This window comes from Scylla paramamosain, chromosome 34, assembly GCF_035594125.1.
Source record: "Scylla paramamosain isolate STU-SP2022 chromosome 34, ASM3559412v1, whole genome shotgun sequence".
NCBI lineage: Eukaryota > Metazoa > Arthropoda > Malacostraca > Decapoda > Portunidae > Scylla > Scylla paramamosain.
This window is the reverse complement of record NC_087184.1, coordinates 3,680,872-3,699,219: the sequence shown is the minus strand read 5'-3', so window position 1 is coordinate 3,699,219 and position 18,348 is coordinate 3,680,872. Positions and strand designations below refer to the sequence as shown.

At 39.1% G+C, this 18,348-nt stretch overlaps 1 protein-coding gene across 17 annotated transcripts in view; it reads right to left on the bottom strand.

Moving 5' to 3' along the window:
- Nucleotides 1–17,856, bottom strand: part of LOC135090048 (gamma-butyrobetaine dioxygenase-like) — a 91,249-nt gene extending 73,393 nt beyond the window's left edge. Inside the window, exons 1-4 of one of the 17 annotated variants that reach the window (XM_063986297.1) lie at nt 17,750–17,856; nt 10,484–10,615; nt 10,013–10,121; nt 9,760–9,909 (exon numbers count right to left, since the gene is read on the bottom strand). In XM_063986297.1, coding sequence (XP_063842367.1) covers nt 9,760–9,909; nt 10,013–10,121; nt 10,484–10,578 — 354 coding nt within the window. In that variant the 5' untranslated portion in view covers nt 10,579–10,615; nt 17,750–17,856. Of the gene's footprint in view, nt 1–9,759; nt 9,910–10,012; nt 10,152–10,483; nt 10,619–11,363; nt 11,979–17,741 lie in introns of those variants that run through there. The other 16 variants (XM_063986291.1, XM_063986299.1, XM_063986289.1 and 13 more) reach the window with 16 other exon arrangements.
- Nucleotides 17,857–18,348: the final 492 nt, after the last annotated feature.

Genomic DNA, 18,348 nt, shown 5'->3' with positions numbered 1-18,348 from the left:
CACAGCGGAGGTGGCGGCAGGGCGCCGTGTACATCCGTGCCAGACATTCACACCAGGCTCACGGCAGCGAGGGCACCGCCACCGCGAGGTGTCTACTGTAGGCAAGTCAGATACTTGCGCAGGTGACGCTGACTCCCTTGAGGCTGTTGCTAAACCAGCAGATGATGACTGAGGGCGGTGAGGACAGATAGAGGAGTGATGCTGGGCAGCACATAAACACTTTTCTGAACGCGAGCAGTAACGAGAAATATGGCCAATGCCCCAGCACATGTAGCACCAGGGTTGTTCATCCTTCATTCTACGCACCTCACAAGGAGGCAGGCTGGGAAGGAATTCAAAGGTGATGTATGGCGGTGGTGGATCAAGGAGGCTCCAGGTGATGACAATGCAATTAATTGGTTCACCGTCCTGAATGAAGCGCTTCGCTCCATGAACTCCGGGTAATGCCTTGGCCAGGGAAGGATCGACGCATACTGGGTACTGAGTCAGGAGGTAGGTAGGATACTTTCGTGACCTTTGAGAGGAAGCTTGAGTATCAAGGAACAGGGACAGAAAGTCTCCTTTCATCACACTGTCAATGATGTCCACGCGTTTTCGAGAGAAGTATACGAACCGCGATGTAACTGCAGACATCTTAACTTCAGCAAGGGTTCTATCCAGACTGTAATATTTATTGACTTCAGATGGCCAGCGTAACTTGGTCTCCACCGAGGGATTACCTCTGAAGAGCAGTTTGACATACTCATCTCGGGGAGCGAAGGCTGGAGAAGTTTGTGCAGTCATCACAGATCACAGCGGGGATGTGTGACACAGGAGGGGCGGCTGGCATAACAGGAGCTCCGTTGTGGACTCCGGAAGCTTCTCTCTGCTTAGCCTTCTTGGCAGCATGCGAAGATGAAGCACGGCGACAGGCCACAATGACCTCTTTGAAGTGGCGATGGTAAAGGCCACTCATCGTCGCTAAGGGCGAGGTCCTCCTCGAGCTGAGAGCGAGGAGCAGGACCACTGTCATCCATGGCTCACTCAAGCAGCAAGTGGCGTAAGGTCCGGCGAGCGTAGGGCACGAGAATAGTGACGAAGCATGACGTCATATCAATGTCACCTCAGACCCACTGCGCATGCGCAAACAGAGAGGTGACCGTGCAGGGGGGCAGTCACAGCCTGCCCTCTAAAGACAACTCTCTTCCTCCACACAAAACTTCAAGCACCTAATAACACACGCCCTTCACTCAAAAATTTTAAAATCATAATGGCGACTCCTACACCAGCCTCGGAGTCCCCATCTGGGGAGGGGACCATAAATGTTCCCAGGTCGGACTGCCTTTCTGTCGACGACCCTAAGTGTCTTGACACCCCCTTCAACTTTTTCTTCATTAACTTCTGCAACATTCACGGTCTAAGATCTAATTTTCAATCTAGAACACCACCTCTCCTCTTCTAAACCTCATCTTCTTTTCCTCAATGAAACTCAGCTGTCTGAGGCAACTGACAGTAGCCCCTTTTCTGTTCCCTCCTACTTTCTCTATCCTCATTTTCGATCCAAAGCTGGATGCTGCGTTTATGTGCGCAGTGACTTCACCTGCTCTCGTGCCCACGCTCTTGAATCTTCCGAGTTTTCCACCATCTCCCTACGACTACAGAGTTACTCTCAAACTAAATTTATCTGTGCTGTATACCTCTCACCTAACTCCTCTGATTATAAGAAATTCTTTGACTACTTACTTCCAAAGTGGAGCACATTCTGACTCTCTTCCCTTTTGCGGAGATCTCCTTTCTTGGAGACTTCAATCTTCACCACCAGCTTTGGCTTTCCTCTTCCTTCACTGACCATCCTGGTGAACTAGCCTACAACTTTGCTATCCTCCACGACCTAGAGCAATTGGTGTAACACCTTACTCGTATTCCTGACCGTCTTGGAGATACGCCCAACATTCTTGACCTTTTCCTGACCTCTAATCCTTCTGCTTATGCTGTCACCCTTTCTTCTCCGTTGGGCTCCTCCGATCACAATCTCATATCTGTATCTTGTCCTATCGCTCCAATTCCTCCTAAGGATCCCCCTAAGCGAAAATGCCTCTGGCGCTTTGCCTCTGCTAGTTGGGGACCTGAGGAGTTATTTTGCTGATTTTCCTTGGAATGACTACTGTTTCCGTGTCAGAGACCCGTCTTTGTGTGCTGAGCGCATAACAGAGGTGATAGTGTCTGGCATGGAGGCGTACATTCCTCACTCATTTTCTCGTCCTAAACCTTCTAAACCTTGGTTTAACACAGCTTGTTCTCGTGCTGTACATGATAGAGAGGTGACCCACAAAAGATACTTAAGCCTTCCATCACCAGAATCTCATGCACTTTATATTTCTGCCCAGAACCTTGCCAAGTCTGTTCTCCAACTAGCCAAAAACTCCTTCATTAACAGAAAGTGTCAAAACCTTTCAAGATCTAACTCCCCTCGTGACTTCTGGCATCTAGCCAAAAATATCTCCAATAACTTTGCTTCTTCTTTCTCTCCTCTGTTTCAACCAGATGGCACCACTGCTATCACATCTGTTTCTAAAGCTGAACTCTTCGCTCAAACCTTTGCTAAAAACTCTACCTTGGATGATTCTGGGCTTGTTCCTCCCTCTCCTCCACCCTCTGACTACTTCATGCCACCTATCAAAATTCTTCGCACTGATGTTTTCCATGCCCTGCTGGCCTAAACCCGGAAGGCTTATGGACCTGATGGGGTCCCTCCTATTGTTTTCCGAGACTGTGCCTCCGTGCCTGCACCTTGCCTAGTCAAACTCTTTCAGCTCTGTCTGTCAACATCTACCTTTCCTTCTTGCTGGAAGTTTGCCTACATTCAACCTGTTCCTAAAAAGGGTGACCGTTCTAATCCCTCAAACTACCGTCCTATTGCTTCAATTTCCTGCCTATCTTAAGTTTTTTAATCTATCCTCAACAGGAAGATTCTTAGACATCTATCACTTCACAACCTTCTATCTGATCGCCAGTATGGGTTCCGTCAAGGCCGCTCTACTGGTGATCTTCTGGCTTTCCTTACTGAGTCTTGGTCATCCTCTTTTAGAGATTTTGGTGAAACTTTTGCTGTTGCCTTGGACATATCAAAAGCTTTTGATAGAGTCTGGCACAAAGCTTTGATTTCCAAACTACCCTCCTACGGTTTCTATCCTTCTCTCTGTAACTTCATCTCAAGTTTCCTTTCTGACCGTTCTATTGCTGCTGTGGTAGACGGTCACTGTTCTTCTCCTAAATCTATTAACAGTGGTGTTTCTCAGGGTTCTGTCCTGTCACCCACTCTCTTCTTATTATTCATTAATGATCTAAACCAAACTTCTTGTCCTATCCACTCCTACGCTGATGATACCACCCTGCACTTTTCCACGTCTTTTCATAGACGTCCAACCCTTCAGGAGGTAAACATATCACGCAGGGAACCCACAGAACGCTTGACTTCTGATCTTTCTAAAATTTCTGATTGGGGCAGAGCAAACTTGGTATTGTTCAATGCCTCAAAAACTCAATTCCTCCATCTATCAACTTGACACAACCTTCCAGACAACTATCCCCTCTTCTTCAATGACACTCAACTGTCCCCCTCTTCTACACTGAACATCCTCGGTCTGTCCTTTACTTATAATCTTCTATGAAGCTAGGCGTTCTGAGACGTCTCCGCCAGTTTTTCTCACCTCCACCCCCCCCGGCTGCTAACTCTGTACAAGGGCCTTATCCGTCCATGTATGGAGTATGCTTCACATGTCTTGGGGGGTTCCACTCATACTCCTCTTCTAGACAGGGTGGAATCAAAAGCTTCTCGTCTCATCAACTCCTCTCCTCTAACTGACTGTCTTCAGCCTCTCTCTCACCGCCGCAATGTTGCATATCTAACTGTCTTCTACCGCTATTTTCATGCTAACTGCTCTTCTGATCTTGCTAACTGCATGCCTCCCCTCCTTCCGCGGCCTCACTGCACAAGACTTTCTTCTTTCTCTCACCCCTATTCTGTCCACCTCTCTAACGCAAGAGTTAACCAGTATTCTCAATCATTCATCCCTTTCTCTGGTAAACTCTGGAACTTCCTGCCTGCTTCTGTATTTCCACCTTCCTATGACTTGAATTCCTTCAAGAGGGTGATTTCAAGACACTTATTCATCAAATTTTGACCACTGCTTTGACCCTTTTGTGGGACTGGCATTTCAGTGGGTATATTTTTTTATTGGATTTTTGTTTCCCTTGGCCAGTGTCCTTCCTACATAAAAAAAAAAAAAATTCACAACCTTCTATCTGATCGTCCTGAGACGTCTCCGCCAGTTTTTCTCACCCCCCCCCCGCTGCTAAGTCTGTACAAGGGCCTTATCCGTCCATGTATGGAGTATGCTTCACATATCTGGGGGGGTTCCACTCATACTGCTCTTCTAGACAGGGTGGAATCAAAAGCTTTTCGTCTCATCATCTCCTCTCCTCTAACTGACTGTCTTCAGCCTCTCTCTCACCGCCGCAATGTTGCATCTCTAGCTGTCTTCTACCGCTATTTTCATGCTAACTGCTCTTCTGATCTTGCTAACTGCATGCCTCCCCTCCTCCCGCGGCCTCGCTGCACAAGACTTTCTTCTTTCTCTCACCCTTATTCTGTCCACCTCTCTAACGCAAGAGTTAAGCAGTACTCTCAATCATTCATCCCTTTCTCTGGTAAACTCTGGAACTCCCTGCCTGCTTCTGTATTTCCACCTTCCTATGACTTGAATTCCTTCAAGAGGGAGGTTTCAAGACACTTATTCATTTATTTTTGACCACTGCTTTGACCCTTTTAAGGGACTGGCATTTCAGTTGGCATTTTTTTTATTGGATTTTTGTTGCCCTTGGCCGGTGTCCTTTCTACATTAAAAAAAAAAAATGGTGTCCCCTGGCAGCTTCGGTTTTGCCTCTACTCTACAGTAAGTCCCAAAGACCAGATAATCAACTGCCGAGTATGAAATGGGTGAGTCTTACTGCAACTGTCAGGGCAGTATGGAAGGTGTAAGTTCGCTGGATCCCACAGAAAGTTCCAATAAAGCAGGAAAGGACACACAGAGGCTTGTAAACAAAGCCCTCTTGCGGCCGATCTCCGTTACCAGGTTGAGGATCACCGAAACCACGAAAACAATGACTGTGAAATCGGATTGAGGTGTTAGTAATGCCTTTTACCAGGTTGGTAAGGCTCTTGCTTGGGAACGTTACCAAACGACTGTGAAATCGGCCCTAAGATTTAACACGCGTGGATTCGGTACGCGTGCTTCACCAAGGCTCATTGGGAGCATTCAGGTATGAACCAAGTCTAGTCACTGCCACCAGCACCGACAAGTGCATGGGATTTACACACTCGGTACCATCAGGATTGTGCAACCGACCTAGATAGCAATAGCCCAGTATCGCTTCTCCCTTTAAGTATTAAGTATTACATTTTCTTTAATCATTTTACCTTATATGGATGGCCATCTGTCAGAATAGTGATAGAGGGTAAGGGAGAGGCGTTACGACGTGTGATATAATAAAAAAAAAAAAAAGTAAGTTAATGTCTTTATTACATAAAATCTGTTGATAATTAGTGAAATCAAAGGGATTTTTTTTCCCGAGTTGCAATTATATTATAACTTTCTTCTTTACAGGTAATATAATAAGTGGCCACGTGAGTACCGTTAAGGCCGGCCACACACGTGCAGTTAAAACTGTCAGTTTGGACTGTTCAGTTATAACTGACAGTTTTAACTGTCAACTGACAAGTCCACAGACGTACAGTTGAATCGTTCAGTTTAACCATGGATTCCGAGGAGGACGATCTAGCAGCGCTCGGGGTATTACTAGTAATGGCACAAGAAAATAGGAAAAAAAACACTAAGAAGCGCAAACAGTGGTGCAAGAAGTGGTTGCTGAGGCGAAATAAATCTTCTGATGTTCAGTTACTGAGAGAAATAAGTGATGAAGCAAAAGATTTTCAAAATTACCTACGAATGAGTGAAAATGTGTACCAAAAATTGCTTTCCCTGGTATCTCCTTTCATTAAAAAGAAAGATACAATAATGCGCAGTGCAATATCGCCTCATGAAAGACTAACAGCTACCTTAAGGTTTCTAGCGACAGAACGATCATATGAGTGCCTTAAGTTCTCCACTAGAATATCTCCTCAAGCTTTATAAATTTCTATAAAGTTTGCAATGGTTTGATTCTCCTTTCTAGACATAATTACTGTTTTGGATCACTGAAAGAAAAGAAACACTATGAGATCTGAAAGTCAAACAAATAAGTTAAGACAGAATGGACAGAAAGCAACATGTGAGGGAAACACTTTACTTTTGGTAACGTTTCGTACAGAGTACTTCTGAGGAAGTACTCTGTACGAAACGTTACCAAAAGTAAAGTGTTTCCCTCACATGGTGTTTCCGTCCAATCTGAAAGTCAACTGAGGACTGCGCAGTTAAGCCCCACACACGCTCAGTTCTCAGTCAAACAGCCACAGTTGACAGTTAAAACTTTTAACTTTTCTATTTCCTTCAGTCGAACTGCGCAGTTCTGTTGAACTGAGACTGATGGTCCCACACACGTCAGTTAAAACTGTCAGTTATAACTGAACAGTCCAAACTGACAGTTTTAACTGCACGTGTGTGGCCGGCCTAAGAAATTTAGGTCAGCCACTCCTAGCACTGTGGGACTAGGTATTTTATTATGAAGGAGTGGACTCCCCTCAGGTAGTCTAGATTTTCCACACTATACTTGAATTTCATACCACAACTAAACAACGCCTCAAAATGCATATGTGCATAAAATATTTTCGACTTAGATTAACCTGTTCTTTCACCTGTAGCAATATCCGCAGAAACTCGTGTTACACCCTGTATACATGCATTATATATGCCTGTGTATGTAGATCCTACTCCCTCATAAGGTTCACAAGAAAGATTTCCGTCCTTCGTCCTTAATGACTTTATATTGTGTAATTATACTAAAATAAGACTGACAAATATGAACTGGCAGAGCTGAGCACTTACGCAGAGGCCATGTGGCAATAATTGATGCTATACGAGTATAGTGATTTTATACCAAAATCCTGAACACATCCTCATCCACTTCAGTGCAGATGTCATAATTTGATATCCGCATCCGCATCCTCATCTGCTATTTGATAGAAACTGATATAAGCATCCACTTTCGCATCAGCAAAATATGTATATACATATGACATCCGCATACACATCCGCATCCATGGATCTTTGAATTCTGACATCCGATACATTGTTCATGATGGGATGAAACTAACAAATTTCTGAGAAAAGATCGTAGAAAGTTATATGTAAATAATTTAACAATTTTGCGATAAAATAGCCTCAACAATAATTATGGGGAACGTATGAGATTAAATTTTCTTTAGCTTATCACGAATCACTGTTTACCCGACACTCACTGGTGGTTTTATAAAGCGTGATCTCATACTAGACAAAGTTATCATCAGTTTACTCATTTCAGGACACAGGCCTCACCTAACGTTCTGCACTCAGATTTGTCTTCTACCGCTATTTTTATCCTAACTGCTCTTCTGATCTTGCTAACTGCATGCGCGGCCTCGCTGCACAAGACTTTCTTCTTTCTCTTACCCCTATTCTATCCACCTCTCTAATGCAAGAGTTAACCAGTATTCTCAGTCATTCATCCCTTTCTCTGGTAAACTCTGGAACTCCCTGCCTGCTTCTGTATTTCCACCTTCCTACGACTTGAATTCCTTCAAGAGGGAGGTTTCAAGACACATATCCTTCAATTTTTGGCCACCGCTTTGGACCCTTTTCTGGGACTGGCATCTCAGTGGGCTTTTTTTATTTTTTTATTGGATTTTTGTTGCCCTTGGCCAGTGTCCCTCCTACATAAAAAAAAATAAATAAACAAATAAATAAATCTGTGTATTAGAGATGTATCAGATATCCCTATCCGCGAATTCCACGGTTTTTTTTTTTTTTTTTTTATTCGCATTCGCATTAACCATGCAAGCATTGGCGTTTTGAGACTGAGGATATGAGGGTATTATTTAGTATCGTCATACAGTAGTGTACATAATTCCTAAAAAATATAAATATATTTGTTTATATCAAGCAGTGATGAAAATGATGAGCCACATATTGCAAGTTAAGTGGAAGAAGCAGAGATATCACAAAGAAAATAGAATGGACTTCTACTTCTCCAGCCTCACTGTTCTCGACTGAAGGTCTCTTGATTTTGACCACAAATAAACGAAAGAATTATTATTTTTTTTTTTTTATGAAATCTAATTTATTTATCTTGTTCATAGTAAACATAAGATAATATTTTATTATACTAAATCGTAAGTATAAATCGTGTTTAAGTTTACAATATAACAGTGAATCTAATCATAACTCAGGAGATACTCAGCCTTTTTAGTCTTATGAACATCTTGAAATCTTACAGTATTGGTCACGTACCCTTAACCAGAATGCAGCAGAACTCAGTCAGAACATAACATATACGTCCAGAAATTCATCAGTAAATGCTAACAAATATGTCCACGAATTTATCGTTCTGACGGCAAAAAATCTGTTCATACACCAGTATCGTTCGTAATTACAACAATAATTGTCAGTGAGTTCGTGGTTCAATCCAGGTTTTATAATAAACTTGCCATGTAGCCACAAAATTCCTCTCACGTATCCCTCGGGTTATAAGTATCCTAGGCATTGCGAGAATGTTTTTTTTTTTTTTTCTTCTTCTTGTTTTAAAGTCTTCCTTTTATATAGATAGATAGATTCTGACACACAGTATCTTCTTTTTTCTACATCATGGTGGAATATTGCTGTAATTGTCTTTCAAACAAATAACTAAATTCCATATACAAAAAAAAATTAACAAATAAATATAAATTAAAATTAAAATAAAAAAAATTAAAAAATACTAAATGAAGAAAGTAAGAAAAACAACTTAAATGTATTACAAAATAAATAACAAATGACATCAAAACCACAACACTGTATGATAACCAATAGAATAACGGTAAATCTCCATAAATGTGTGCGGTTTTTTACACCTACGCTATTTACGAAAATTAAGGGATCACGCAACAGAAACAGGGAATACAACGGAGAAGCTTAAAAGGAAAAAATGAAGACACTCTGAAATGTTGGAATCAGAACAGAAAAGACTGTTTAAATTTACTGAAAGAGGTAGTCTACGCACGCAGCGTCCCCCGAGGGCAGCCTTCGTGCAGAAAAAGTAGAGAAACTTGTTTTTGAAAAGTACCCTACCTCAGCTACTGAGGAAATGTGCCACGTGAGTCTGTGAGGTTCGAGTAATTTTTGATGAACTATATGTATCAACATAAATTGAACTGAATTAACTTTTTTTTTTTTTATTCAATATAATTTTGCCACTTCCGAAAGGGTGAAGGATGGGAAAGGGGTTGGTGGGATGCGTAACGACTTGGGTCCACGTCCCTCTTCCCGGTAATACATGTTGCATAATAATAATAATAATAATAATAATAATGATAATAATAATAATAATAATTTGCATGTGCATCCGCATCCGCAAGGATATGGTCATCAGATATCCGCGTCTGCATCCGCATCCGCAGATTTTTCCCCTCATCCTTTTCTGCATCTGCAGTTTTAAAACGTTTGATATCCGCATCCGCATCCGCGCATCTGCATTGTGAGACATCCGATACATGTCTAATATGCACAAAAACAGTGCAGTAATATGATGACACTTCACTGAACAACTGACCTTGACGTCTGCACAGTTGAGAGAAAGGCTGAGGTCTTTCAGCATAACACTGCGTGACAGAGACGATCGATGAAAGCACTTGGTACACTGGCAATTATCTCGCAGCCAGAGATAGGGATAAGAGTCATCACCTCCACCGGTCCATCGCACCTGTAAATTAATGATGGCATTTAGTAGTACAATGTGGTAATGCGGTAAGCCAACTCATATGTTAGTTTACAGGAGAAAGGTACGTTTTCCCATTACAACTAACCTTTAGCATTTTCGCGTCTGGCTGGAGGTTAACAGCGGCGATGGTTGCACCAGCGGTGGACTGTGAGTACGAACATCCACTCACCGTCCCCACTTTCTGCCATGCCACCCTGTTTCTCATACGCATAGTGTAGGAGGCACTGGATGAATACATATCCCGTATCATAGTGATTTTAATATAATGAACAAAATCACGTTTTTTGTTGTAAACAGATACAGAAGAATAAAAGACATAATTTCTGTCTAACATTCTATCTGACATCTCTGGGAACTGGCATTTACATGGGCCTTTTTTTATTTTTTTATTTTTTTATTTTTTTATTTTATTTTTTTTTTCCCCTTGGCCAGTGGCCTTCTTACATAAAATATATTTGATGGCTAAGAACACATGAATATATCGATTAAAATAAAGGTCCTTTCACGCCAGAGTTAGGAACCTGATCATATTATTTATGCTTCAAAAGAGGTTTACCTTGTTGGCTGAGGGGGAGTAGATCGACGGAAACCAACGCCTATCGCTGCTGACCACGCCTTGGCGGCGCTGTTTAGCCGTCGAGCTGCTAGCATGTTTTTGTTCGTGGTTCGCGCTGCTACTTTGTATCGTCTACTTATAAAAAAAAAAAAAAAACATATGTATATATATATATATATATATATATATATATATATATATATATATATATATATATATATATATATATATATATATATATATATATATATATATATATATATATATATTAGTTTGTTTTTCATAAATGATATTCCTGATAATTAAATCAATAAGTGAGAAGGCTTAAATACTTCCAAAGACAGGATGGTTGGTAAGACCGTGGAGAGCAGCAATATGTCATTATACAGTAACTCGTTTCCCTTCACAAAGCAATATAATACAACATTAAATACGTAGAACTAGAATACTCTACAGAGTGAGGCTATCATGTTAAATTGGTGCTGCTTAAAATATGCTAACATGTTTGTTCATGATTTGTTCGTTCTTCCGTTTACCTTCCTTTTACTTTTGTCAGGGCACAGGGAGTTAAGCTTGCTGTTCATTCATTCTCTTTCATTTATACCCTGTCACATTTAACGCTAGTATTATGTCAGATCTTTTGCAAGTCTATTTACGTATTTACTTATTAATGTACTGTTATATAAAAAGATAGTATACAATCTACATTCTTATTTTGAAGTATTTTCCATATGTCTTCTGACAGTTCTATATTACATTACTCCCATTGTAGCTGCCTGAAAGCAGCTACATTTTAGACCCACACGGAGAATCGTATATTGCATTCGGTCAAACCTGAAGACATACATAATAAACATAAGACGTGCGTAGCACTACTAACCATTAAATATTGTATCAACATAACGCATCATTAATCATGGATTATGACAATTAGGGCAATCAACCCCTCGTAATACAGATGTGGAACTGACGTGTTTGGGTCTTTAGGAGGCCTGTCACCAAGCAACACCTGAGTCTATATTGTAATGGTCCGATCTTTCCTGAAGTAGTTATAGCCGAAAGCGGTGGCGGCACAAAGGGATCTGTCCCTCCAGGCTTCGTCCCTGCTGGCGCTCGGCGCCTCATGCCTGCCCTTCGGTCAGCGATAGTTGATCACTCCCATGTCACCCTCCCTCCATATCTCGCTTTACTGCTGCGTCCGCGCTTTTCCCAGTAAACACGAGTCTCACTACCACATCTTCACCACTCTCACTTAGTTTCATTATATCTCTCATTTACTGAACTTTCATAGCACCAGAACTTAATATACTTCACTTTAACTCTCATAACACAGAACATGTTATTTAGCATACATATTTGTTTTGTCTTTACACCTATTTCTTCCATCGTTACTTCCATAACCGCCAGCACCACCGTTGGCGGTAACACCCATCCTGTCGTCTTCAGTAGACTATGTACTCGGTATTATCAAATATTAGATAAGCCAGAAAGGAAGAGTAGTAAAAAAACTCCTTATCTCAAGACAACAGCGGCCGTGTGCACTGCATGTCTGTCCGTGGTTCCCCTACAAGGAAGACGATCCACTCAATGTTAAATTGTTGCTCTCGCCTCGACGGCCAAGAGGAAATGTTACTCGCTGCCGTAAATTTACCATTACCCTCACCATTTGAGAGCTGATTTTTTTTTTTTTTTTTTTTTTTTTTTTTTTTTTTTTTTTTTAGTTAGCATGCCCACAAGCTTCACCGTATATGATTTGGCTGCAAAAATAATAGATTTATCCATTAAGTTAATGTTTGATACAGCTGAGTTTATTAATGAAAGTAATAATTAGTGTTATTTAGCCAGTGTGTAATGCAGCTCTGCAGCAACGATGACCTTGACCGTTCTTGTGTCTTGTTACCCTGCCTCATTTACCTTCTTAGTAATAGAGGCAAACCTGCAATGGCATTAATAAGAAGGTAAAAGTGACACGGTAACTACAGGACACAGGAAGGGTCAAGGTCATCGTTGCTGCAGAGCTGCATTTCACATTGGCTAAATAAATAACTTTGTAATTATTAATTTCATTACTAGCATCAGTGCATCACTCCTTCCTATAAGGCTGTCCAGAGCATCTCCCTCCAAATAGTCACTCAGGTCACCAATAACACCCTTACGGGGCCGAGAATTCTTGAGGTGGCGGGATCGGACTCTTTGACGGTTGGCCATCTTATAATCCTTAAAATTAAGCCCTTACCGCCCCCTCCCTTCTCCCTTCCTTCTGTTTCTTCTTATTCTTTTTCTTCTTCTTCTTCTTCTTTTAGCTGGTAGAGTAGTTCTCTTGTCGAAGATTTTTTTTTTTTTTCACTTTTACTGGGTAAATACTGTGGTTCTTTATCAGTGCTTGTGCAGTGAAAGCATGGAGATAATGCCACCAGCACCCTCTTTCTATCTCCCGTCTTCTCAAGTCTCCTTTGAGTAAGGATCCTCACAAGATCCTATCGTAAAGTCTGTCTTTTTAAGAGGAATCCTTTAAGAATCAATAGCGATTACTGTATTATAAAGATAAAAGTAATAGAAGACAATAAACAAATCACGTACATCAGAGGAAGCGTCATTAACCTTCTCGGCGCTTTACTATCTCTAAAGCAAACCAGTGTTGCCAGATGGTCCCGGTAAAATTTACGGAGATTTGTTGACAAAGTTTCCGGAGATTTCAAAAAAATTATGACAATTAAGACTTATATTGTTAGTATATATTACAATAATTAAATATTCTTCTTGTAATTAGTAGTTACGCAATGCAATTCTATCAAGTGTACAACTCTTAAAGGGACATTAAAAGCAATTATATATATATATATATATATATATATATATATATATATATATATATATATATATATATATATATATATATATATATATATATATATATATATATATATATATTTACATCTACATCTTCATATTTTTACCAGAGGATGTACAAGAAGTATACACACACACACACACACACACACACACACACATGATGCATGTAAAGGTGATAGAATATAACAGCACAAGAGATAGCCAGTGTGTCCTGGGGAGCAGTGTGCTAGTAGTAGATAAATACACATACCTAGGTTTAGAAACTAATAGAGGGAGTTGAGGATAAAAACAAAAACAAAAAAACATAAATGAAGGGAAGGCCAGGAGGATGATAGGCATGATAATTAATGGAGGGAATAGATCAATTAACAAGTATGAAATAGGTAGAAGCTTGTGGAAAGGAATAACAGTACCGTAAATTGTTTGTATGGATCAAATTACGGTTTTATTGCTGTTTCAGTCAATACACCATATGTGACTATTGCCCTTCGCAATATCTACATCTCACTGTTTGGAGCATTTCTAGTCCCATTTTACTCTGTCAGAAATCAATAATAAGTTTACCTTATGGGGATGTCCAGGTGGGGCTTCCGGTTAGGTTACAAAATGTTAGGTTAGTTTACCTTGTCGGGAGTCTAGGGGAGGGTGAAGCCCCCCCCCCCACCTTAAAGAGGTTACAGATTGTTAGGTTACGTTAGTTTACCTTATGGAGGGTCCAGTAGGTTAGGGGGGGTGGGGGCCGAAGGGGAGAATATTGGTTGAAACTGCAAATTTACCGAAATTACTTGTTACCGGAAGGGAGATCTCATGAAAATTTTTTTTTTTTTTTTCACGGAACATTAAAAGACAGGTGGAAGGTAATGAGCTAATAGGCAGTGAGCAATTAACTTTAGATAAATTACAAAGGATAATAGAATCAATGAAGAAAAAAATGGAAGCTAAATTAAAAACTGAGGAGAAGGATGAAGGCTATGAACAACTTATGTCAGACTATGAACAAGAAATAATTTGTAGTGAACAGTTAACTAAATCTGAAGAGAAATTATAACTAGTGAGAAGTAATTCAACTAGCATCACTTCTCCTAGTCCTATAGTGAGAGGCCAGCCTAACATAACCCTGTCAGGCATAACTTTACCAGAATTTGCAGGAAACATCACGGAGTGGCCCTCATTCTGGGATAAATATAGGGGACTAATCCATCAAAGGCAAGATATTGCCAAAATAAATAAATTTTCCTACTTATCAAGCCAACTAAAGGGTACTGCCCACTTAATAGTTTCTGAATTAGCCGTTAATGAAGAAAACTATGATATTGCTATCAAATTGCTCAGGGAGAATTATGATGAAAAGGAACAAATAACCACTAAACTTGTCTACAAACTCCTAGATTTAACATTCCCTAGTCATTGTTATAAGGATTTGCAATTTTCAAGATAAATGTAAACAGCATATTAGAATTCTTGGAATCAAATAGTAATATTGAGGATGCTGCTTGGCTCATAAACATCATTATACAAAGCAAGATAAAATAAGAAAATCCCTACGAAAAGAGACATTTCGCATTTAAGGAAATAGATGAATCACTGTTGGAAACCTGTAAAAAATAAATAAATAAATAAATAAATAAATAAAAAATAGCGGGTACCTTCACCACAGTAAATAAGAAAACAGAGGCAGCACCCCATACTAACTATAACAAGACAGCAGCAATACCTAAAACTCCAACAATTAAGAAATGTGCATTTTGCTCTGAACAACATAACTTAGTACACTGTGGCAATTATCAAGGAGTAGAGAAGAGGATAAATAGACTTAAAGAGTTAGGAAGGTGCGCATTGTATTTAAGTGAGGCACGCCAAATAAAGGACTGTAAAACTAACCTGCATATGTGCCCTATATGAAAGAAAGATGCACATCATGTTGCTCTATTTGAGGTAAAAGGGTATGAAACTAAAATAATCCTCACATGATAAGACCAATAATAACTACCCCATCTCTCCTCCAGCAGTTCCAATAGCAGAAATAGACATTAGTAGTCAAAAATGACTGACGAAGGCCAAGGTTCTGTTCGATACATGAGCGCAGAAAAGCTTTATAAGCAAGGGAACCGTAACAGCTTTTAACTTAACCAAAAACAGGACAAGCTCGATTAAAAATCTGGCTTCCTAATTATTAATAATACCCAAACTTATGACTTAGTAAGACCCATCATAAAATTAGGCAAATTTAAAACAAAGGTAACAGCGGTAGTGACACGTACTGAATCAAAGGTTATAAGGAGACTACTGAGTTTAAAAAAACAAAGGCTATAAAATTAGCGGATCAAGACTTGACACCTGATGAAGAGGGTCCAATTCAGCTAATAATAGGTTCAGACTATTATGGAAAATTTGTAGGGAAAACATTAATTAAAGAAATACGGTGTTCAAGTGTTGGCAACAGCTGGCGGTAATCTTGTGGTAGGACCTCTGTTACCTGGTAAAGGTGTACTACCAACTCACAGAGCAGACCCTGTCTTTGTGACACTAGTACAGTGTTTAGTACGTATATTTACGTACCTCTTGGTGAAGTGTTCAGTACGTATATATGTGATTTCGTTTTTGAGCCATATTACGGCCTTCAATTTTGTTTGTGTACATAGGACATATACTAACAGTAACAAAGAATATTTTGACAAGTCAGGAATGAATGTTTTTATATACATATCTATTTTTGTGTTCGGAGTTATTATAGCCTGATCACATCTGCACGAACTGAGACATATTTGGGGATTATTTTTTTTTTTTATGCCTATGTAAACGTGCGTATAAAATAAAATGAAACTGAGAGCTACGGTATTGAAGAGAAATAAAGATTTTGGTTATAAATGTTGCGAACTTGGCTGCACAGGGCGGGCTGTTGTGTTTCCCCAAAAATCATCACATAAAAAAGTAAGTTACTTTCTCCAAAGAGATTACTTCTCAAATCCATAAACAGTAAGGCATAAGAAATAGGAAACGAGACTTCAGAGTAATCGGAAAGGAAAACTGAAAGTCGTAAATTTCATAGCATGTTCCATTCTTTGAGAACTGCGAGTGTAGTAGATACGGCCTTAAGACACATCCATCCAACCGTTTTCTTGAACGTAGAATTCTTGTTTATTTATAGGTATTTGTAATGTAAAGAAGTACTTATTTATTACACACACTCTAGGGTTGTAAAAAGTGCATGTAAGGATGAGAATAAAAGCTTTAAAAAATATATAAAATTAAAATTCCGTATCCCCAGTCTGGTATCGTGAGCTCTGAGAAGGGAAAAATCCAAGAATCAGAATCGTGTGGTAGCCACACTTCCATTCATAGAATAATAATAATAATAATAATAATATATATATATATATATATATATATATATATATATATATATATATATATATATATATATATATATATATATATATATATATATATATATATATATATATGAAACGATTTGTTTTTGTTTTTTTTTTCATTTTATGGGATAAAAAAAAAAAAAAATGCAACCTGACAAGACCTCTATCTCTAACCTAACAAAACACAACACTGTACGGGTTTAAAGCTTGGTGGAGTGTGGAAATGGTGTTTCTCCGGTATGGTTACCCGCCTAGACAGGCTGCTGCATTTGTTGCCAAGCCACACTTGAATTTCATATCATAGCTAAACAATGCCTCAAAATGCACATGTGCATAGAACATTTTCTACATAAAATAACCTCTGGCAATATCCGCAGAAACTCGTGTTACACCCTGTATTTTTTTTTTTTTTTTTTTTTACTATCCTACAACATATCAGGTTAGGTGTTTTTTACACACACACACACACACACACACACACACACACACACACACACACACACACACACACACACACACACAAATATATATATATATATATATATATATATATATATATATATATATATATATATATATATATATATATATATATATATATATATATATATATATATATAAAATAGACCAGTTAGTTTTGCCTGGCCTTTTAAAATGTTTAACTTACATTAAGTTTTAGAAACGCAATATTTAATTTATTTATTTACTTATTTTTTTACCACGTCAGATAATTATGTTGACGGAAACTCATGAGGAACAGTGTAATGTCACACTCACCGTATGTGTACTGAACTCTCTCTCTCTCTCTCTCTCTCTCTCTCTCTCTCTCTCTCTCTCTCTCTCTCTCTCTCTCTCTCTCTCTCTCTCTCTCTCTCTCTCTGCACACACACACACACACACACACACACACACATACACACACACACACACATACACACACACACACACACACACACACACACACACACACACACACACACACACACACACACACACACACACACTGTAACAACAGGATTCTTTCCTCATGCCTTCTTACGTGGCTGTGTTGTTGAAATCTTCAGGGATTGGAGACTTATGATCACGGTAAGGGGATGGGATGTTTATCAGTGGGAAGTCAGTAGGTTTCTGAAAACAATCGTGGTTACCAATCACTATATTGATAAGTGACAGTGGCACCACCCTATCATGGTTATGGGGCTAGAAACAAGATTGACGTGGCACCACCTCTTAATAGCTGTGTATTTCATTGGCCTAGAATCCAGACAGGTCTGCCGGACGGTATCGCGATATTCTCCGGCGTGTTAAGGCTTGCTGAAATATATATATATATATATATATATATATATATATATATATATATATATATATATATATATATATATATATATATATATATATATACATACATAGAGAGAGAGAGAGACAGAGAATAATAATAAGAAGAAGAGGAAGTAATAACAACAACCAACAACAAAAACATCAACAACAACAACAACAATAATAGTAATAATAATGATAATAATAATAATAATAATAATAATAATAATAATAATAATAATAATAATAATATTAATAACAACAATAAAGAACATTAGCAGTAAGAGCAAGATGCGCAAAATGAGCAACAACACTTAT